Raw genomic sequence first — 24111 nt, 5'->3', positions numbered from 1 at the left:
GAGCAAGCTGTAGACAGCAGGTTTGGAGCTGAACTCGAGGAAACTAGAGGACTGTGGCCCCAAGGCTCCTCCTTTCCTTCAATTTCAACTTCAGACTTTAGCAGAGTGAAGTCAAGTAAATGGTGAAATCAGGGGAAATTACTTCCCTGACGTCATAAGGTATCAGTTTATGAAAGTGGCTGACTGAAAATGCATTTTCAAAGAAAATATCTGTGACAGTATAAATCTTATTTCTCACATTTCTTACATACTGTACCGACTGAAAACCAACAAATGAAAAATCCCTTAACAGGAATGTATGTTATGACCCGAATGGTGGATGTAGCAGATCTGCTTCCCTATTTAACCCCCCTGAACACAAGGATTTACCTGCAGTTGTAATTTCACCTTCACTCTCTGGATTTATGTCCCAAAAGTTAAAAAGGAGTTCATCTGGGATGAAAATTCAAGGCATTATTAATTGGGCAGCACCAAAGTGGTGTCTTAGTGGTTCCAGTATCAGCAAGCCCATTGGAAGGCTGGAGCTCAAATGCCTCCAGTCTCGGCTCTCTATAGGGCAACTGCTACCAGGACAAGAGCTAGACAGTCTACTGCTCTCCCTGAGCCACTGCAGGGTGAGCAACACCTTGAGCATCAAGAACGCATTCACACACCAGGTGCTCACAAGCACAACCCGTTTCAGAGACTGCAGAGTTAAAAAATACAAGCCTGCCTCCAGAAGTTAGCTTTCAGACTGATGAACCGAGAGGAGGAGGCAACGGAGATGCTCTCTCGGAGACCTATGACCCTGCCTTTTCATCCTCCAGCTACAAATCAAATCTGTGGGCTGGGTGTTAAATAACTATTGACTGATTTCTGCATGTTACAGGAAGATTTATGGTTTCATCTCAGACGTTCAATCACTTTCCTGAGGGTCTCTCAAATTTGACATGGGTTCAGTTTTCAGGTCTCAAATTACATGCCGAAGTGGGCATATTATTGCACAGAGATACTCCTCATAACCAACGCTGTTTTCTTGTTAGTTTTACGTGGTAGAGACTGTAGAGCTCCTTGTAAGCTCGACAGCCGGCACCATTATAAACACCACAGCCAGAGCCGGTCTAAAGACGAGACTAGTTCCTTTTTTTTTTGTGTGTGAATGGTCCTGCCCCCTGCCCAGCCCACATCAAATTCTCCAGAGGCGAAGGCTTTTTTAAGCGGGAATTCTGGCTGTCCTCCAGCACTGGACACGCCTGGGTGAGGCCATTGCACAACGGAACCAAATACCATTCAAATTCCTCTCCATCTCAAGTCTCCTTCTCCTCCACTTTCAAGCAGAGAGGTGCCACCGTGGCTACAAGTTAAGAGTGCTTCCTCAAACAAGTGCCAATTGAATAAATGACTGCACATTCAAACTACATGATTTCCATCCATTCATCAGCATCCCCCACGCATTAAGAGGTCAGATCAAGAGCTCTCCAAAGTGCTTTGCTGTGCTGCAGTACAAATGTTTTCTTTTTCTTTTTTAAAACAAATCTTGCAGTATCGGAGAGCTCGTGCTCCTTCAGGAGAGCGAGAAACGCAGGAAGCCCAGCAGTAGGAAAGGTGTCATTACCTGGCTCTGGCCTTGGCCCCCGGAAGGTCAACCTGTTTCCTGCAATGACACAGGAAGCGTTTTCACTTGTCAGAACACCACAGGTACAGCTCAGTGCTGCTGTGCAGCAGGAGAGAACAGTGGAAAGCAAATCAATTATAAGCTACTAATAAAACAAAACCATCATCACAGACCAAACGTCTCTGAAAACTGGAGATATTTATCTCCCCCCCCATATGAAATAAAAATCTATTTTTCATATTTTTTAAAGAGTGAAATCTTTTGTGCACAGACACACTGATTGTGAAAACTCAGCTGGTCAAACGATTTCTGGTATAAGGAGCTTTGAGGCCCTTGTAGTAAAAAGTGCTATATGCATGCAACGTTCCCTGATTTGAACACTTAATATCCCACCTTGAAACATTTCACTTTGTCAAAACCTCTCAGGATCTTGAATCAATAATCGCAACAGCAATAATACCACCAGAAACGAAAGCGAGAAGGTATCACCTGGAGGAGATTTCTGAGACACTGGCCAGCACCAACACAAAGATCGCAAGGGACGTGTGCGATTTAACATTATGCCTGGCTGGTAGGGTTACAAATGTTTCAGTCTTTCACAATGAGATGCATTACAAAGCGCACTGCATAGTTCATTTTCATTGAAATATTTATTAAGACAGCACTCTTAAACAAGGCTGTTACTTTCTGTATACATCCATAACAAATGCACAGTTGGGTCAAATGCGCCAACTAAATCAGTGTTGCCAGATGCATCAAAGTGTTCCATCCTCTTAACCGTTGCAAAGTTAACCTTTTCATGTCCATGCCTTTTAAAATTGTTGACAAAATAAGCATCACAGACCTTTGTAAAAACACATAAAAGGTGACCCTAACATTTATCCTGTCCACTGTAATCACCCTTTGACTGCCTCAGAAAGGCCTGGTGCTCAGGTGGGCTCTTGTTCTCCGGCCCTAGAAACCCTAAAAAGAACACCTTTCACACTTGTTTACAGTAAAAAGGTACAAAAGACCCCAGCAGGTCGATAGAATATCAGAGACTAAACCTGCACATATGTATGCACATCACTAAAGACCTGCATACACAGTACATACAAAACATTTACACATTAAACACATATTTCACCTCCATACGGTAACCTTAGTTATCATACACTACAGCCACTTTAAGATGGAGAACGGAGGCAACGAGCAAAGGTTACAGACGCAAAAAAAAACCACTGCCTACATGTTGTATGAGTCAACCTCCAATTGCAACAGTTAGTTTATTTTACCAACAGCCTTCATAACAACCAGTGGGGACTATGCTGCTATGAAGAATGTAGTAGGAAAAGATGTCAAGACTGCAATCTCACTGTCCATTAGTTTGCTCAGGAAGTGCAATTAATCACCATTATTTTTATTGGAACTCGGCTCATTTTCTGCCCATGTATGATCTTCAGCAGTGCTGCGAGGTCCCAGGCTCTGGTCTTGCGGCAGCGGTCGGCAGGAGGAGGGATTCAGAGAGGGCAGCCGATGCGGCCAAGCTCCAGCCTCAAGGCCGACCACCGGACGAAATTACTGCCAGCCATCCCGAGGAATTCCCGGAAATTAAACAGGCAAAGCCTTTGGCAAACTCCTGCTAACTCCCCGGGGCAGAACTGCTGTTGAAACATTTCTCTTTTCCGAGACTTAATCTTTGCCTGTAAATGAGAGTGGGTGTAAAATCTTAGTGTGGCCACAGCTGCATCCTCCAGCTTCTGCCTCCTTGTGATACACTGTGCAGCACTTTCATTCATTACCCCCCAGCACAAACCCAATGTGACACAAAAGGCCAAATCAAAGGGAATCTTAAGCTGCATTTTAAAATCCTAAGAGCACATTCTACACAACCACCAGGACAGCCGTCTGCAATGTCCCATTTCGCTCTGAGAGCTCTGAAGGGAACACGCACAGTCCAATAAAAGTCCACCCTTTGCTGCACGTGAACTTGAACGCACTCCACTGAAGTGTACCCAAGGCAAGGCACCAAAGCGCTCTTCGGTTCCACTGTCTTGCAGGTTTAACTCCATTCGAGCAAACTCTACTCTTAAGAGGTGAAAACCCTCTTCGAGCACGACATAAAACAAAAGTCCCATTTCAGAACCTCGAAGGATAGCCTGTCTCTGTAAACCCCACTGTTCTGTTCAGCAAGGAAGGGAAAACCGAAGGCCCGCCTGCGAGTCCCTCTCCAAGTTCATCAAATCCATGATTCCTCACCATTTCAGCACAATTCAAACACAAATGACAGTGAGACTCTGCTGCATAATTGAAATTCACTACACTTCATTTAACATGACACTTTATAATAACACTGCCATCTCATTTTTAACATCCTCTTCAGAAGAGGGCTATCATTTAGAGGAGGACTTTGTTTCCCACACAGTACCTGCTGCTTGGAAAGCGCTGTTCCATAATCGAGTGACCTGACCATGTAAGCCCCATCAAAGATGACATTAATTTCATATGTGCCTGGTCCCCTGATAACAATTAAAAGGAGATTGTGATTAACTCTTAACAGATGGAGCTGTCTACCACATGAGAGGGAAAATGACAGAAAAAAATGGCTGAAATTATTATATTCTGATGAAGAAATGCCAAGGTGGAGCTTCGCTACTGACATACTGGCCTGACTCTGAAGCAGCAGGGCCAGAACGTTGCTGAGGACACTGTTACCAACACAGAGTAACGTCTTGTAAAGCCTCCTACAGTTTTTTTTAAAGGGGTGCTTTTCCTTCCCATCTCATTATTGATTAGGACACAACTAGATTGCTCCCAGCACCCTACTGAGCCAGGGTGCCAATCTTGAGTGGACTAACACTGACTGCCGTTGACGACAACAGACAAGATGGCCGAGCACAGCTGCTGGCACACATTGCGGCCACAAGATGAGAGGTAGCTACGCAGTTATCAGAAAAAAACAAAAAGCAACAACAACTTGCTTTTCCACGGCAAGTGTTATTTTTTGCTGTTCCTGATTTTCTTTTAAGCATTCTGAGCATCACTTCGCTGGTGAATTGTGTGGATCGAGGGACCTTGATGACGTATGTGAAAAATGGGCCTGCTTCGTGGCAGCTGTGTGTGCTGCAGAGAACAAGCTCACCTATCATTAATCTGACACGAGGCGTTACAGGCATCTTCCTTTAAATGAATTCAAGGAGGATTTACAACCATCGCAGCTTTGGCTTGGCATTCCTTCAGACTCGGAGTGGCAGGTATTTAAATTTTAAAAACATTAAAAGTTAAACAGTTTCTTACAAAGTGGTGTATTTATATGCAAGGTCAGATCTTAAAGCCATTTAGCTTTCCCATCAGAACCACCTGTGAGTGTCCCTTCACTCAGGCTTGGCAGAGGTGCCGCCTCGGGGGAAGGGTTATTGTTGAGCACGGGCTCAAATACAGCCTCTAACGCCACTATCGAAAGACACCGAAAGCAAGCAGTAGCACCACGAGATCTATGGACTGCACAAGAGCAACACGATTAAAAGCTTCTCTGTGTCTGGAATCTGCAGTCCACTAACTGCACTGCTCTGCTCTGGTCAATCGAAACGGCTGAGGTTTCCCAGGGGCATCGTCAGGCAAGGTGCCCCCCAGAGACAGTGGTGCAGCCCCCGGCGAGAGGAAGTGGGAGGAGAGGCCTTGGGGAGCTCAAGCAACGCAGACACAGGGGGTGCAGGCGTCCTCGCTGTGGCGACCCCTTCTGGTCAGAGAACAAACAGATCATACATCCATCCTCCACAAACACCAGAGAGACAGCGCACACCCAAGCCTGCCTCACTTCCTTGCGTTAGACTACCGACGACAGCCTGCACGCTTACCCAGGACCTGAGCTGCTCACGGCCGACTGGACAGCACTCTAGAAGCTGAGGCCCATCGATATTTTCCTCACTCGGCTCTAGGAGGAAAATTTACACCGTTTTCTATTCCCTCCATCTTCCCACTATCAGCCTGATAGTCCAAATCACACATACTCAAAACAACAACAAAAAAGTTCCCTCACCCCATGCAAGAGAATGATCTTAACGCGTCTTAAATATGTTGTTTAGTGGGAGCAATTTTAGTTACTATTTTCCCCAAAAAAAATATATTGCTACTCTGGAAACATCCCATAGAAGAACATACACACAAACTTGTCAAGCACGAAGCACATGGTTTAAAGCCAAAAAAAAATTGCTGCTCTGGTATAACCCATGAAAAAGGCCTAAAAAGAAAGCCTTAAAGCCCCACAGGACACAGAAACACACTACCATCAGCGCAAACACAGGGAGAACACGTGCTACTGTCACAAACTCCACACAGACAGCACCCCAGGCCCAGAACCAACTCCTTTGCCACTGTCGCCCAACGGCAGATCGAATATGTAGAAAATAAACCAGCCTGGTGCTCCTCACTCTGCTGAATGGATTGTTTGATCTAATCTAAGAGCTCTTCTGCAGAGGAATCAAGACACACACAGGCCAGTAAACAGACTGAGCGCTTTGGTTACATCTGAAATGAGAGAAACAGTCTTTTTTTTTATGTTAAAGATGTTGCATCGACTCCATTAAGCCTACTCGGCCCTTCCAGGAATTTGTCGAAATGTAGGACAGTGCTCTTGTAATACCCTGGGAAGCGGTTTTTCAGCAGCGAATCCAGAACCCCCTTCTTTCTTTTTCAGAATCCTATCTAAGGCAGGTTTTATTGAACAGCGCCTAATGGATCACTGCAAGCTCTTCCCTCTTACCTCGATTAACAAACTGAATGAGGAATTTCCACCTGGATAAGCAAGGATTCACTAACGCAATCCCATCTGCTTCAGCCTGATCCATTATATTAAATTTGCATTTGCCAGATAGTGCTCCCCTAAGATACTCTTAAAAATAAACCGGTGTCACGAAGCGATCGCTTTGCTAATAGGAAGAAACGTTTAGCTCTGAGCTACAGCAGGAGTATGCTAATTAATGATATTTGGAATTTTAGCTTCTAGGTTTAAGATTTATTAAAGTACGGAAAATTAAAACTGTTCAACCCAAGAGGTGAGCTGAGGATATTTCTTTGGTCCAGTGAGACGAGTGATCTTACACCATAGGGCAGTAATTACTGTCTGTGGTTTTCTGTTACAGCTTCTCCTGCAGGGGCAGATGAGGCACTGTCGGTCTTGAGCTAAGCGACCAGCTCCTTCAACGCTTCCAAGCTCAATACAAGACAGCGGTTTTCCCAATAATGCCAATAGATTTCATGCCTTTGGTTCCTGAAAAAGGAGATTTGGATTTGCTGCCATCAAGCCTGCATATTAAAAGCTTATCTTAGAGCATTCCTTCTATCCAAGGATCATCTTGAAAAGCTCAGGGTCCTTGGCAGCATTGCACAGCGTTCTGCCGAGACCTGGCTATCCGAGCCAATTGCCTGCAGCCTGCGGTCCCTTCTGACGCACTTTTAATTATGGGACAAAAGCACAATCTCTGACAATTAATCACTTTCAGCAAGCCAGCCGATCTCTATTCATGGCACTCCCCCATTAAACAGCAGCATGCAGGCTGTCTGCGATGATGACTTGTAATTACAACCTATCTGAAAAGGACAACAAAGTCTTAACATGGTTATTATCGAAACTCAAATTAAACAGTTCATGCACGAAGAGATAACCGCAGCCTGGTACCTTCGTGGCCTACGCTGAATGTTGATTTCATGTTTTCAAAAAATGGCAGCAAATCAATGTTCTTAAAATGTCTAAGGAAACCAGTGCCTGTTGCAGCTGGGCCATTGTAACTGTAGGTGCACCATGACCTGGGACAATTCTTGGACAAGGAACCATGCAGAACGTTTTCGAAAAAGAATAAGGAGTACTTAAACGAGCAGCAGAAATCCACACTGTGCTTGTTTCTAAAAAAAGGTGGTGGTTTGCATAACAATTTGAGTTTTCAGATTTAAATTAAAGGCTAAGCACTACAGTAAGAAGGAAAAACTCTAATGATCTTTAAGGTATATCAACATAATGAAGCCTGAAACCTTTCCTTTCCCTGTTCCACTAAGCTGAAAATATGTGCAAGGCATTACTCTTTCACAGGGAGATAGACAGACATCCTTATTCAATCGCATCAGATTCCGCCTGAAATAAAATTAAAGATGGTAGAGCAGTCTGGTGGAACTGAATTCACAGATGCGTAAAAAAAGTACAGATTGTAGTGATGGTTGTAAAATTCTGTACATTAAGTTTAATTAAAATGGCTTCTTTTGTCTCCCCTTCAGCTCAAGTGGATCAAAGTACTGTCCCGCATGTCAGCAATATTCTCTTTATGAGCCAGATAGCCTGAACATTTATTGTTTCACTTGGATAAAGCAAATTTTTGTTGACGGTACAGGCTGCAACTTGACGACACACGTGCACACAGACACAGAAACGTCCTGTTCCGCAGCTTATTCCACAGGCTCGGACAGCTCCAGGTGCCCACATAGCTCCTCCAGGAGGAAGGCACTTGCTCCAAGCTCTAGGGGAGACCTACCAGCCAGAGGGTGTTGGCTGAGGACATGCGACCAGCCGACCGTGAACTGCACAACAGGCCGAGCATCACGACAGGCCAGGGAGCTGCCGGGGCTGGGTGGCACGCCAGGTGCCCACAGGTTTGCGGCGACATCAGCAAGAGACGCACCACTCCTCCAGCTGGTACCCACTCTCCTCTAGGGCTTGTCGAAAGCTCAGCGGCTCGGACACTGGAGTATGTGAGCTCTTCAGCAGGCCTTCGCTCTCTCTGCATTGAGGCTGTGCCACAGGAGGAGAGCCAAGCCCTTAACAACCAGACAGGAGTCAAAATCTCAGAGAAAATCTCTAAGGGAGTTACTGGCCAATTCCACACTCACTTCCTGGAGCCCAGTGCATGGAGGCCGAAACCAATGGGAATGACCTGGATTTGTGGGGGAGGGGGGTTAACGGAGGGCTGACTGCAGGGAGTTCTGTGCCCGGGGGCTGCTAAGCCACGCCAGTCATGCCAGGGCCACATCGCCTCGGAGTGGGAATTCAGATCCGAAACACTCAAACTGCTACTGCACATAGCTAGGTTATACAATATCACAAGTACCAACTGCCTTTTAAATATAAAGCTTCACTTAATAAAAGGGATATGGACTCAAACACAACATGATGCTTTGTGGAGGCAATGCAAGCTATAGAAATCACGAACAAGTGTGTGTGTGTGTGTGTGTGAGAAGAGAGCAGGGCTCTTCAACACCTGCCAGCTACTGCGATGCCGAGCTTCAAGGAGAATGGTAAATCAGCCATCAGCTTCAAACACCAGTTGGGTCAGGGCAGGGAGTTTTCAGGTTAGTCTCTGCCAAAGCAGAAGGTGCATTAACTCCTTCTTCTTCGGGTTTCTATTCCGAGCATTGGCACTGCTGCCACTTAATTCGCCAAAATCCATCTTCCAGACATCACCGCTATTGTGATGGCTCTTATTATCATCAAACACATTTCATACCAAACGTCATGAAAGAATCAGACTAACAGCTTGCTAAAATAATAACGTTTCTACACACAGACCAGACTCTCTGTTTTTGTCTGATGATAAACAGGGGGAACAAACCACTTTCTCCGCGAAGATGATGGCTTTCCTAGAGTGTAATCAAAGCATGACCAGGAAAACAGCCATTGCGGTTATCACTAAAATACCTTTTTTAGAAGAGCTATAATTAATTGAATACCATCTCACACTATGTATAAGCCACAAAGTACTGCAGTGCTTTTCGGAACAGCCAGAGAGGAAAATGAAGCAGCCGTTCACATGCACTATCAGGGAAGTGGTGGTGTACTGGAGGGAAGAGAGCCCTAAATCTGACCTCCAAGCCTCTTTCAGCACCAGGAACCCAAAGAGTCCAGCTAGGAGATGGCCTTTAGATTCCAGGCTGACGGACTATCTGTCCCCTGGATGTCTCCTTACATGGGTTTTGCCTAAAATACTAGTTTGACTACAAGTTAGAAATATACAGCACACTGGCATTAGAAAATGAATAAACAGGCAATGCCTTATGGCACAAACATCCCAAGCATAAATCTTGAGTTTTGTGTACTGTAATATAGTATTGTGGAAATCGCATTGGTGCCAGCACATCCTGTATTTCTTCATTGTAAGATTCCTCACATAGACCTGGCAAGTGCGCATTAATTACCTACTTCAGTGGGGGGAAAAAAATTGCAACCTTAATCTTCCCTTTGGGTATTCACACTTGTAGTCCGACAAAGCTCTCTGTGCTTAAACCTGGCATTCACTACTGGGGAAGCTGAAACTGTAATTATCAGTCAAAGGACATCAGAAACGTTATGAATGGGCCCATCCATCCCATTTTTGTTCAGTAACTAATTGATCCAAGGATCTCATCCAGCCATTTTTCAAAGGAAGGCAAGGTATCCACATCAATAACTTGTCAATTTAATTTGCTGCTTCTATATTGTTAGCAGATTCTGGTATCAGCTGCTAACTGGACTAGTTTACCAATTACGAGCGCCAGTACTACTGATGCTGAATTCGCCGATCTTTATCTCCCAGACATCACCGCTATTGTAATGGCTCTTAATGTCAAAGACATTCAGACTTCCAACTTGCTAAATGTCCTATTAGGAGAACGGATGATATTAGAACCTCAATCACTGATATTAATTATGAAGAACAGTGGTCCTAATATAGATCCTTGAGGTACACCACTAATTATATTACTCCTGTGGTGTGCTCCGTTTTCCGTTTCTCTTCCGTTAGTTTTATAAGGAACTTCATAAAAGCTCTCCCAAAAATGTAAAAAATACCATATTGCATTCTCTTTGTATTCATTATGGCAGTTGGTTTCAACTCTTATAATTGAAGCAAACAAATCTTAATTTGTCTATAATTGTAACTGGTTCAGTTTTGTCAACCTTTCTTTGGATGATGCCTCCATGGTTATTACCACTGCCTTGAAGCGCCTATGCAGTGGCAGCAAGCAGAAATACGAGTTGATTTTAAGACCAAAGGGGCACCTTCACCAACCACAGGCTGCTTAAGGCCTTCCACCTGTCAGCAATCACTCAATGTTAATCAACCACAGTGCTTCGCAGCATCTCACAACACTCGAGGCACATGCTCCCAAAACTGTACAAAGCAGGAACCAGATCTCAGGCTGGTCAAACTATAGCTGGCAGATCAGCAGTTCAACATCTTTCTCCTGTCCTACTCATTAAACTCCCAATCGATAAAAATGCAAAGCAGAAGCATTTCCAGTTTCTACCACGAACCCATTGGTGCCTTTCTCTCCCATCTGGAGAAGAGTGTTGCAGAGCCCCTGATGCTGGTTTCAGACAGAGGTGGGGAGATCTTAAGCATGGCCCTTTAACTGGCTCCTCTAATAGCACACTGACGAACAGACGTATTCTGAGTAATAACAATAATGTATCAAATCGTGTTGTAGTGCTAGTTACTGGTTACTGTGCATGAAACGCTACTGTCAGAAAAAAAGTCCAGAGAGACTTAAAAGGTGTTAAGCTGCAATTAAAATGCAAAATGAATAGCAGAACCAGGAATCTTAGGCCTTGCAAAGAAACTCTAAAACAATCCAAGCCACTGCCACAGTAAAGAAGGAGAGAAAAACACCATAATTGTAATAACAGGGAACAGGCTGTGAAGGTCAGCAATCTGCATTCACTCCTCACATGACAGCAGATCTCGTTCTGACAGTACCCTTCAGAGAAAATTACACATTTACTGCCAAAGTGAGAACAAACAAACAAAAAAAATTGTTTCAATTCTGCATATCCTGCTCCAGGGTAAAAAAAAAAAAAAAGAACTTAGTAAGATTGTATTACCCATTTGAACATCTAGTGATGGGAATTAAAAAAAACTAATAACTAGAAAAACTAAGGGTCAAAAACATCCTCCTGTACTACTGCTGATCTGGACATGAAATAAGTGACAGCTGGACCGGACAGCCTGAAATCCAGATGAAACGCTGGTCTGACAGCCCTGCAGCAGGACCTGCGAAGCTGTGACAGAAACTACACTTCCCAGGCAAGTCTCTCCCCACAACCGCTCCTCGCACACTGGCAGCAGGGCCAGCGTCTGCTCACCACTCTGGACTGGGCCACTCTTCTTCCAGCAGGTACCAATAGGATTTTAGAGTATAGAAGCAAGATATACAAATATTAAGATAACACAAAATGAACACCTGCACACTTGTCTTGCTCCACACGGCACAGCCTTATACTGGATTGGAGAATTGGATACTTTCAAAAATGCAGGCAGCTGCAGGAACTATTTCACATTTGTAATAAGATCACAGTTTCTGCATATGTTCAGGACTCTCTAAAGGTATTCAAGGATTTTAATTTTATCAATTTAATGCAATGTAAAAAAAAAGGACTAGCCACTGGCTTTTGTGCATGTTTACTATCTGCTGAGCAGGGAGTCTAACACAAAGGAGCTCCTGCCATGCTTTGGAAAGTACTACAGTACATCAAAGCATGCTGGATTTACAGGATATCCAGACAAAATAAAAAAAGGAATAATTGTTGGCTTGACTGACCTTTCCAGAAAACAAATGCAAACCCTGAGGCCGTTATCAGTCAGTCTCCAAATCCATGCAATTACTGAACTATTATCTCTAACAAATAGGTCCCCAAAGTAGGCGCCATCCGTCACAAGATCGCCCGTGTCTGTCTATGGTAACCCGCTCCGTCTACGAGCGCATCTGGTGCATACATCATCTACGGCCAGCGAGCTCGGTCGAAGCCAGACCGCCCCGCAGGCCCGAGACAGGAGCGCGACTGCCCTGCTAGAACAGCGCCCCCAGCGAGAAACGAGGACAGCTGGAGGGCCTCCCGGTCTTCACTGAACAGAGACCAAGAAAAAACTCCCCTTCCACCATTCCTGCAAGGACCCACAGGTGAAGGACTACGCAAACGTTTGCAGTCTGCTGTGCGTACGAACCTCCCTGGAAAGGAGGTTATTTCGATGAGCTTTTACCTCAGACTGCAAGGGCATATTTCAATGCATTTTATCAGACATACAGTAGCACTCGATTTACTCAAGATTCTCATTTTTTGGTGACCAATAAATTTGCAAAGCCCCTGGTTGCCATGGTACCATCCCATTTCTGACTTATGTCACTGGAGTGTATTTTTTTTTAATAACGCGCACAAGTATGCATCTTTATTTTTTAAATGCATGTAAAAAGATTGGGGGTCTAAAATCAGTCAGCTACATTTCTACTTGCACAATTCTTTGCTTTGAATTAGTCATTTCTTCAACAAGGGAAAGTCGAAAGCAGTCTTCTGCAGGAGCTAATCAATAAAGCGTTTTCTCTACCAAGTCAGACGGAGAGGCGATCAAAGGAAGAGGCGTACAAATTGAGCATTTTCATCAAAGCTTGAGATACAAAAACCTATTCCAGCCTTTCCAGCTGGCCGTGCCAGCAATTAAGGTTTTGCATGATGTTCAAAAGTCTGTATTAAACTGTAATTTAACAATCCTGAGACAAAGGCTGTTTTTTGTCAGTGCTGAAATAAGTCTGATTTGGTTCATCTTTTTTTGTTTGTTTAAAAAGGTGCTTATTACAAAGCATTAATAGGAAGCTGCGTTTTTAAGATTTGCCCTGGATGCAGAGCCTGGGTTTCCAGGTAAGGCTGGGGTTACATCAAGAGGACACAAAGTATTAGAATTATCTTCTCATATTATTTGGAGGGTAGGCTGATGTTAAAAATAACACAGAAATAAAAGTAAACTAAAGTATACGTGCTATCCCTCAGAAAGTAGGTCAAGCTGAGAGATATATTCTGCAGTTTGACAGTCAAAACGTCCTATGAAGCCATTACAGATAAAATGTCACACAAGCCAAATGCCAGTCACAATCTAATGCACCAGTCTGTGCAAATCCCCAATACTTCACCTTTTCTATATTGCATGAAAGTTAAAAGCATTGCAATTTGTAACGTATGTTATTATCATTGTTATTATATTTTTTAAGCCTCCAATCCTTGTGAAAAGGATTTAAAAAAATCCTGTGGGTTTTTTTTTGAGCTTTTGCCAAGTATCCAATCTTTTAGAAGGGGATGAGAAGTCCTGTTAGCAGCTCAAGGAGACTCCCTGCAGAGCTGCTCTGCAGACGTGAGGGTTGGGAGAGTCCCAGAAAGGGGGCCCGGGCCTGTGAGGACACGGCTCTGGACCGGCGGGACACATCCGCACACCATGATGGAGCCCACCAGCATGCATGGGCACTGGTGTAGCAGGAGACTCTTCTTCCAGCGGCGCCCTATTACGTTGGTATGGATACACAAGCAACAAGCAAGAGGGATCGGACGGCCTTCATTCCTTTTCTCCACACAGCTCCTTAAGCTCACAAGGCCGACACAGCGAAAAGCTGTTTGTCAGAAAAGTTGCTGGTATATAAAGGTGTACAAAGAGAGGAGACCATTTGAGACTTTCTGCTAGGTCTGGCAACAATAGCTTACTTTTTATCCCGACATCCAGCTTAATGCATGTTACAGAAAACATTGCAGTATGCCAACTCAAAACAATATGCAAATATTGGTGACTGCTTCACAGCAGTCCTAGAGAGTTAGTCCTTCTCTGGTGACACAGGGCACTGTAATTGCAGAGTGTCTAGCGTCATGAAAAAAAAACCCTCTGCTAGAGTGTCATTCAATTATTTCAACAGTGTAACTCCTGACAAGTGTGCACAGCGGATCAGTCCCTCAAACCTATTCCTGATCATCCCTTACAAGATGTACTCATTCCAAAATGATTTCTGACCAACTGTGTGGCTCTTGACTCCGAAAGTAAAGGCATTCTGTATTTATAAAGCAATTCAATGCCTGACTTTCCCATGACCCATTTTGAATGGGGATGGATAAATCTATTTACACCTGATGAGGCTGCTGTCAAAGGATTCCTAATGAAAGAAAGCAAAGCAAATACATGTGTGATGGCGATCACAGGAGGAAACTTTAAGATTCTATGAACATATGAAACAAGAACACACTACACGTGGCACCCGAAACCTAGGAAGTGCAGAACTGTGCAAACCTGTAAGGGCATTGTCTTTAACCCACACTCCACCTCCTCGGTGCCAAGACCATTCTACCAAATGTTCCAATGACAACGATGATGAACCTGCTCGCATCCGCCTACGTGAATGGAGAACCACTGAACCACGTTCAGTTTAACGAACAGGAGCTGATGGCTCCTCTAAAGGACAGCACAGGGGCAGTCATTTCCATCAGCTGTGCCCCCAGCAACAAGGCCATTTAGACCAGTCCAGCTGCTTCCCCTGGCATCCTGTAACCCATTACCTCAACTCGGTAAATGTTACAAACCAGAAGCAGAGCGCAGACTGGCCAGGAAGGTGCTGCCTCGTCTGGCTTCTTTCTTGAGGCCCACTCCTGCCTGCCATCAGTTGTGCAGCACTCAAGACGAGAAGCTTCAATGGGCATCCTTCAAGGAAATACCAGAAAGCACACGCCACAAAACTGTGCTGCACACAGTTTCCCTCGGGAAATCTTAGGATGTGGCACGAAGGCTATGCTCTGAGGTATATTTCACATGCTCCCTTGTTCAAAAGGGAGAAGGGGCCACTGATGTCCTTTTACAGCTCCACTGTGCACAGAGCAACAAACCAGGACAGCTCCACAGGTCACTGTACGGAGGTGTGCTCCTTCCAGTACTTGACAAGATCGCACAATCACAAAAAAGTGATAGCAATTTGCTAACACACACACACACACACACACACACACACACACACACACCGTTCCAGGTCATTGAATATTCCTTCACCCTACTACAGAGAAGTTCTTAGGAAATTCCCCCATGAATACTCTTGTCTCAGCTGATATTTCCACCAGCTGCTAACGTTGTCTGCAGACAAAGTACTGCAGAGGCAGATGGCAAACAGTTGGGGTCTTCAAGAAGAGAAAGAACCGTCATCTTTTTTACGAAACCCAAAAAAGCTAAACTTGACAAAACCCACAATTTCAGTGGGCTATCGAGTTCATGGCCAGACCAACTGGGAACGCTTCAATTTCTTTCGACTGGGATTGCTTCACCTTTTCTGCAAACCAGGCAGTAAGCACAATGTATGTAGTGTATGTGGCAGAGACATATCCACAGTGATTGACACGTTTACCTCGTTTCTACAGCTGAGATTATTACCAAGCGAAACAAGTTGCTCAAGGGTACAACAGCAGTGCGCCACCTTGGATTAAAACCCATAAACCTCCAGTGCCGAGCGCTGTTCTGGAGCAAGTGCTGGACTGTTTTTCCTTCACTGAAGTTTGAATGCAAAGCTTCCTTCCGTTCAGGTCTGCCCTTGCTAGTCTGGGAAAGGCATGTGCATTGGACTCATGCTTTCACGAGTTCAAAAGCACTGCCTCTGCAAGTGACAGAGCACCAACTAACCTCCCTGTAGGCACACAACAGGGCCTCAGGGGAGCCGTCGTTCTGTTATATGTGCAGTAACTTTCCCAGGGGCTGTGCTTCTCGGGAACTGTTTTTCCATTATTCCTTTCACTTGGAGTGGCCGTGGAGTGATCGGGGGTAATGGAAAAAAGATCTAACTCCTCTTTTGTGAGAAACTGATTTTCTGCTGGAGACAGTTTCAGATTTGGTTTGACATTCTAGATCCAACTTCTCTTTGTAGTCGGCTCCCATTATTTTGAGAGAAACTCGCATCACAAAGAGTCGTCCCCCTTTCTCTGAGCAACAGCAATGAGGAGCGGCATCAGACCCATCTCTGCACCCACTAGAGACCAACAACACACAGGAACGAAGCTAGAACTCTTCAAGACTTGTTTCAGCCCTCTTCTAAAAACAACTATATATAAATTATCAAGTTTATTTAAACCGCAAACTAGAATTCTGTATAAAAAGCTCAAATTAAAACATGACCTAACCCCATCTTAGGTCAAGGGCATATGTCAGTCTACACCAATAACATTAGTTGTGGTGACTGCGGAGGTGCCTTTGGATAAGGCATCTAAGATCCTGAATGGCTGCTCATTACAAACCCACAGCACCTTTTAATGCAGGAAGTTTAACTTCAGATCTCAACTAACTTTAAGCTGTTGCAGGATGGCTGGGTGCATCATGAAAGCTGGCCTGGGCTTCAGTGGTCCACTCTTGTGTGTAAAGTGCTTTCTGGGATGAAAGGAGCCATTCGGATGCAACGACTGACCAAACCCTGAAAACGGAGAAGGAACAAATCGGGCCTTTATTTTTCAGAGAAGGAGAAATGACAATAAAATAACAGTCCTCTGTTTGGTGGCCTGTGCTGAGATTTGCTGATTTTAAGTGATTAAAAAATCTTTGCCTTGCTGCACACTGTTGCAAGTCTCAACTGTCTTTTGGACTAAGACAGCAATGGCAGAGGAAGAGCTTCACAGCCGGTACTAATTGGTACTGTCACCGTATGAGGGCTGCAGGTGGGCGGAACAAAGCACTGACTCAACGTTCCCCTCGATGCTCACAGAGACTGGAGTGTACCTGCCCGAGCCACACAACAGCTTGATGATGATTCAACTTCTGCACCAGTTTCTCAGGTCCAGCCAAACCCCGATCTCAGAAGATAAACCAGCAGGCCCAAGCAGTAAAACCTCTGCCGCAACCAATAAGCAACCAGCCTTTACCCCAGTGCTTGAGGAGAGTGCAGGAAGGAAGGGAGAAACCCCTAAAGCCGCAAAAACAAGATAATGCTGGTAATAAGCCTGGCACCCAGTCAATGTCATAAATCCCCTTTACTTCAGGCGCATGAGATCACATTGCTTCCACCGGAACAGGGCTAACGATTTGCTTAAATGTTGATGCCATGATAGGATTGTCAATATTTGGTCTTTTTTCAATGCATTATTCCATTTTAATGAGTGAGCAGCTGTAACCTTCAAAGGGCTATGAGGGTACGCATGTGCGTCTTGAGCTTAACATGCTCAATACTAGAACAATAAAAACTTTTATAGGCACTTTGGGAATAGGCACAGGGATTATTTCAAAATACCAAGGATCTTTTATCTTCCAGACAAGCACTTATAAAAATGTTTCAAGCTCATATTGTTTTGCAGAGCTCTGGGGAAACCCAGAGTGGGAATCTAATAAGCCTGATTCCCCCTGCTCTGCGCGGTAATGGCCTGGTCAGCGATTGAGCCCCGGAGAGCTGCACTGGGATCGTCACGCGGAAGCAGCAGAAGCACAATTGCTTAAAAACCACAAGAGGACAGGAGGGTTTAGTCTTCCGTTAAAACTGCCAAATGAGTCTTTGCAATCCAAAGGCTTTAAGACTTCAAGCAACCAGCATAATAAGATTTTTCTGGCAAATTAAGCCTGTCAGAACAATTAACGATGGAGGCAGCCCAAGCAGTTTCCATTATTGTCTCAATGGCATAATGTATCCAGTGGGCTTGCCTTATGCAAGCAAGAAGGCCACAGTGATTGGTCGAGGCTGCTAGCCGCTTCGAGGACTCATTCCCTGCTGGACCGACTGCCCACTAAACACATGGGCAGTAAACGGCCTGGGTCCAGCTGATGATTATCAACCGTTTCAGACCTCATGCTACAGGGAGCAGCTCCCCAATATTCGAATAAATACGTTTCTTCTGCGGTTGCCTTTGTTAACCAGAATGAGTCTCTTGTGCTTAGCCCCAGGCTGAGCCCAGTGTCTATTCCAGCTGTGGTTAGCAGGCCTCACAGGGGCACGTGTTTTCCCATCATTGTGACCCCTGACACCACAGCTTCAGCTCCCATGTGGAACCGTGAGCACAGTTCACAAGCAGGGTGGCGAGATTTGGGAGCCGCTCAGCTATGATGCTGAAGCAGACTTCCTGGCTTCCTTCAAGAAAAGACAGGACAGGTCCAACGTCCTCCTTTCCTTTGGAACAGTTGTGATACATCTGATAAAGCAGACACCTTTATACGTGCTAAAACCAGAATATATTGAAACCTCAGGGAATCCATGCATCTAAAAAAACAGCAGCACTATAACAAAAAATTGTCACCTTTGATCATTACATTTAGATCGCATTATTCAGAAGATTTCAGAACACCGTGAACATAAATTTAGGTTTTAGTGCATGAATTATGTATGAATACAGATTCTGTCTACCCATCTATGTCTGAGCACTTCTGTAGATTACTGTGCTTTGCAACTTCATTTTTAGTACGAATTAGCACAGGCAAAGCCTGCCGCAATTTCACTTTCCACATCACAGAGGCTAACATTTAAAAAAAAAACCTGTAGATAGAGAAAATGTTCCCATCAGGAACTGAACATGGGAAAGGTCACAAACAAGAGGGGGCCACTTGGCCCACCAAGCTCTTTTGGTTGCCAGTAGCTAATGGACCTGAGGATTTCTCCCAGCTCTTTCTTGAGACATGAAGCAGGGACACCAGGGGAAATTATGGGGTAGGTCTATTCACACCCAAAAAAGAAGGTACTTTCCTACTCAAAGGGTTACAGAGTCACGAACCAGGGACACATCCTCCTTGCTGTTGTTCACACCCTGGTTTCTTTCCAGAAGCAGCCGTGAGATCCTGGGACTAATGACCTATGAACTACCAAGTAGCCCAGATGGACTGAATGATCCCTCTCTCTTGCTGTATTTAGCTCTTTAAGCAAGTGGCCGAGTTCAAACAGCACCAGCCCGAGTGCTGTAGGCACAGCCACGAGTGGGGATAGCGTCCAGCAGCACCAGCACTCCATTAGCACATGGATGGACCAGAATGGTTCGGCCGCCATGAGCAAACCCAGCCACACCAGCCGGCCTCCGCAACTACAATAAGGAATACAGCACTTCAAGGAAGCAAAACACCTAATGACTTCAAGATGACACTGCAGAATAAACCCAGCGGCCTATTTTCTGATGTTCTCAGCATGGTTTCTGAGCTGTAATCATAACGCTCATGAGACCCAAAGCTCCGCTCTTTCCAACAGGTTTTTTTTAAGTGTTTTTAACAAAGATGCCAGCTGCACCATGGGAACTTCACATGAGCAAAGTGGAAAGATCAGCAGACAGGAGAATTCAAGCACTGCGTTCAAATCAAAGCACAAACATTTCAGGGATTATCAGAACTGTTCACTGACGCACATATTCCACAGCATGCAGACGACATTTAGAGTTTGCAGATATTCCTACTTTGACAGCAGAGGACAAAATCAAAACTGAGCTAAAGAACCTTGGAGTGGTGTTAATTTGAAGTGGGTGAAGTGAAAAGTACACTGCCTTAGTCCTAAAACAATTTTATACTAATTTGTATGTTTCTTTCCTTGGCATTGTAAACACGTCTGATTCATTTGCAAGAGAAAGATGTGCCGCAGCTTGCTACCAATACTTAGATTAAAACGTGAAAATTAAAAAAGCAGACCCAAATGCTACAGGAAAAAAAAAGTTATACAACTGACAAATAGTGAAGAATACTTAAGATTTATCTTAAATGTCTATGCGACATAACTGTGACAACACTGAAGCTTTGAAACTGCCAGCTTCCAGAGACGTTGGCACCAGTGCCGAAATCAAAGCTTTGATGGAAGTCAGCAGCCTTGCTGTTATTTTTGACCCACACGTTAACCAAATCACTTGGGCATTTCTTGCCACCTACATGATACAGTCTACACTCTTATTACAGCGAGATTAGACCAGCAATTCCCAACCCCAGGCCTGGAGGAACATAGCCTCCTCTGGGGTTTGAGTTGGATTTGTACATTTGCTTTCAGCTTCTAAAGATTCAGCAGGGATTTGTAATTGATCTCAGCACTGCACCAGCTTCTTTTGAGCTTCAGAACAGCCATCACTCAGGTGTGTCTCAATTAGAAGCAATTGGACCTCTGTCGAACGAAGGAACAATTTCGTGGGCCTGTCTGACAGTCATACCCATCTATGTCTGTTCACCATCAGTCAAATAGTAAGAGCTGTTCAGGCCAGAACAATGGCAGACCAGTGGAGGAGAGATTGTGCAAAGCTCTGCGTGCCGAAGATGTTAGAAACAGCACCTATGAATCAGGGAATTTGACACTCGGGCCAACGACATGTCTAAACAAGCAAGCAAATCAATTAAGTCTTCAAATAGCACTGGCTGGAGATTTTGATCTCGGATGGCAAAAAACCAGCAGGGAGGGAGAGAGGTTCAGAGAAGATGACAGATCTGTTTGAGCCAACAGCCCTCTTACAATGTACTTTACATGATGTAGTATAGCACTCAGTTCTTTGAAAATTTATTGTAAAATAAAATGTCATGAAAGCAGAAGATCTGTTTTTAATTGTAAATAGAACTGAACAACACTGCATTGTAATGAATGTGGTGTACACCAAGGAGCACTGTGGTACTTTTCTCAGCTCCTACATTAAATGTATAGAAAGCAATACCAAGTCATACATAATATAAAACAGAGCTTTCATTTGGAAAGTCCTAATGGGCGACTGGTAATGTAGCTAACATATGCACCTGCTTCTGCTTTGAACTCCACTCTCTTCAATCAGGTGAGATTAGCTTCCCTAAAAGCAAAAGCCTGAATGACCAAAAACATTCTCCATGTGTCACTGTACTGAATAATTTCATGCCCTCCTAACCTTATAATGCCATAAAGAGCTTCTGGAACAAAGACTGAAAACAAGTCTTATAACGTACTAATTAGTAAGAGTGCCCCTGCATTAAAACTTTACCATAGAGAAGGATGTCAACTCAACGGCTTAGCACGGTGATCAATGAGAGCGAAAAGGTTAAAGTCGCTCATTTAACTTCACAGGAGCACGATGGAGCAGTGATCTTGTATCAGACTAACTGCAGTTGTGGCATTTAGAGGAAGAAGAGAGACATCCATCATGGCAGACCTCAGAGATGCGCAGGAAGTGGCAGCATTTGGGTAGCCTTGAGAAAAACTGGGCACATTCTAAGCAGCCTCCCGAGCAGAGCTGGAAAAATGTGTTGGAGCAGAATAATCTCATTTTCATTCCTCCAGGAGATAAATGAAGACTAGCGAGTAGCTGCCTACAGCACGGGCCCCGGTTTTCCTTTATTGTTCCGTGTTGTTTGCTACTGTTGTTGAGTGGCTCAGAACGGCAAGATGAGCAAACACAGATGGGGGGTTTCGGCTAATTGCTCTTCTCTTAATGTCACTTAAATATTAAGTTCAATGCTGTGGAAAGCTCCCCAATTGCAAATCCTACAGATTTCAGACTGAACATCATCCTATACAAGTAATCCAACATCACACTAGGCTAAGGCAGTATTTAGGTTTCTTTAACATGAATATTATCATGACAGATCTGGATCGGTTTACTGCCTATCCCTGAACAGGCAATCCATCCTAACCAGAACATTTCTGGGCATTGGGAATCACACCCAGGACCCTGCAGGTACATGTTAGGAATGCTAACCAGCACACCGCATGGCAACGGTACAACAGCAGCCCCACACCAGGAGACTGAAACTACCTCCCAGAGCCCGATCCTCGCTCAGTACCGTGGTCTATGAGCGTCACCGTGACAGGGGGAAAAACCAGCACCATAACGTGGAGCTGGGGATTACCACGAATTACTGCTAGAACATGAGCAAAATAACCAGCTTATGAACCGAGCTACTCGACACAATTAACCTCCGAGTCGGTTAATTACACAAGGAAAAACTCCCCCATCTTTAAACCTTTGCACAGGAAAAAAATCAAATCACAGTTTTAACGATCAACAATGAATGAATGACAAGAACATTTCGTCGGCAGATCTACGATTGTTCTTTTGTATTTAAATAGAAATGCATTTACTAGCTTAGACTACCCGCCGCGCTCCCCAGACAAATCCACACAGAGGACCAAGAGTGAGTCTGGAGAGGAGTGTCCAGTGGCTGCAGGACTCCACTTGTGCTGACTGACGAGGGCAGGACTGCATGGCGATACCACGGGTCAAGTGGGACCGCACTGTGCTGCGCTTCCTGCGGGTTGACCCCGACGCGACAACGTTCCAGCAGGAGAACTCGCATCTTCCTGCTGCTTGTGTCGCAGGACAGTTGTATTGTAAGAAAATGTGACCGTGACGCAGTGGATGGATTTGTGGGATAAGCTGTGGTAACAGCTGGTGTCTAAGTGTCACTGGCGTCGGAGACCTGTGGGAAAAAGACACGAGGCCAGGCTGCATGACGAGGGGGACAGAATCGCACCAGCAAATGGGCGCAGAGCATGTGCGACTGGTGTTGTAGCAGAACGAATCCATCCCTGCCATGCATGTGCAATAAACTGTAAGTGCACCTGCTACAAAACAGACTCTTCAAATATTTTTAGAAATTTGTTTCAGTTATAAGTGACATTTTTAATGATACTTAATGTATACATGTTATTAGGGTTTTATAGATGGATAAAACTACCAGGGGGAGAATGCATTTCTAATTGTTACAAAAGGAGAAAAATCTATCAGTTTTCCCCGTTCACTGTTCACTGCACGATTATTGTAAATCTTCTCCTGCTGGACAGGCCCAGCGGGGACCATCCCGTCCAGCTGAGTTCACCGCAGTGCCAGCCTCCCGCCTGTGATAGACCGGGCTCTTCTCCGTCCTTTCCTTCCTGCCAGCGTGGAGATCTCTCCGAAAGAATTTCAAGTTTCAGTTTTCAATTTCATGCCCTTAGACGTTTTTGCACCAACACCCATGCGAGCACTGGGGATTAATGTGCCTCTGAGACCCACGGTACATTTGTCATGGATCGGCAGCCACAGGAGAGCAGGTTTTGCTGTGGATTCCCCGTGGCACACCTGCCACAGCAACACGATGGCTCTTCATGACGGTGATGTATTTATCCCAAAGCTGGGGAACGGAAGAAACCCTTGAGGCACTTTAAATCAAGAAGCTCTTTGCCCGTGTTTGTGTGCAATCACTTTGCATTCAAATGAAGCTCTACTTGTCACAGCTCCTAGACAGGGAGTACTGGTTGCCTGGTTGATTGCTGCAGGCTACGTCTCAACCAGCCCCACGGTGCAGAGCGCCAGCCCTCAGGCCTCACACAATCCTGCAACCCCTTATTCGACACCGACACCAAAAAACAGAAAAGTGTTCCCCTCCGCTGTCATCCTCTCAAAGAGAATGTAAATCCTTCAGTTTTTACTGTAGATGAGGTGAGTGGCTGTGTAAACAGGAGCAACTGATTTTCAGCCTTCAACCCAGGCCGCCTTCCAAGAAAGAGAAAAACATCATCCAGAGTTCAAAGCAGGGTTTGCACACAAACCACTGCCCAGGAGCTGGGGGTCAGCGTGGCCACACAGATCAAAGGAAGCTGTAATCCCTCCTGGGAACACCTGGGCTACTTGCACCAGAGGACTGAATTTTTCAACAGAATGACAGTACTACAGTTACTTTGTTCTTTCATTAATACAACATTATCAATGTTAAAAAAGCAATATTTCCTACTGCTTTTACCAGCCATAGAAACTTGTTCAAAATGCTTGCTCACACCAGCTGAGGCGTCAAAACATTTAGTGTATTTAGTGGTACTCACTGAGAAAACGGGTTTTAAAGAATACTGTGCATACTTCTGGCTCATGAAAA

At 44.7% G+C, this 24111-nt stretch overlaps 1 protein-coding gene across 2 annotated transcripts in view; it reads right to left on the bottom strand.

Annotated features, from left to right (window-relative positions):
• hs2st1a (heparan sulfate 2-O-sulfotransferase 1a) overlaps positions 1–24111 on the bottom strand; it is a 72836-nt gene that overhangs the window by 22482 nt on the left and 26243 nt on the right. The window contains exon 2 of one of the 2 annotated variants that reach the window (XM_015355270.2): positions 1595–1633. The exons of the other annotated variant lie outside the window; for it this stretch is intronic. Coding sequence (XP_015210756.1) covers positions 1595–1633 — 39 coding nt within the window. The remainder of the gene's footprint in view (positions 1–1594; positions 1634–24111) is intronic. 2 annotated transcript variants of the gene reach the window in all.

This window comes from Lepisosteus oculatus, chromosome 9, assembly GCF_040954835.1.
Source record: "Lepisosteus oculatus isolate fLepOcu1 chromosome 9, fLepOcu1.hap2, whole genome shotgun sequence".
Lineage (NCBI taxonomy): Eukaryota > Metazoa > Chordata > Actinopteri > Semionotiformes > Lepisosteidae > Lepisosteus > Lepisosteus oculatus.
This window is presented reverse-complemented; position numbering and strand designations above follow the sequence as displayed.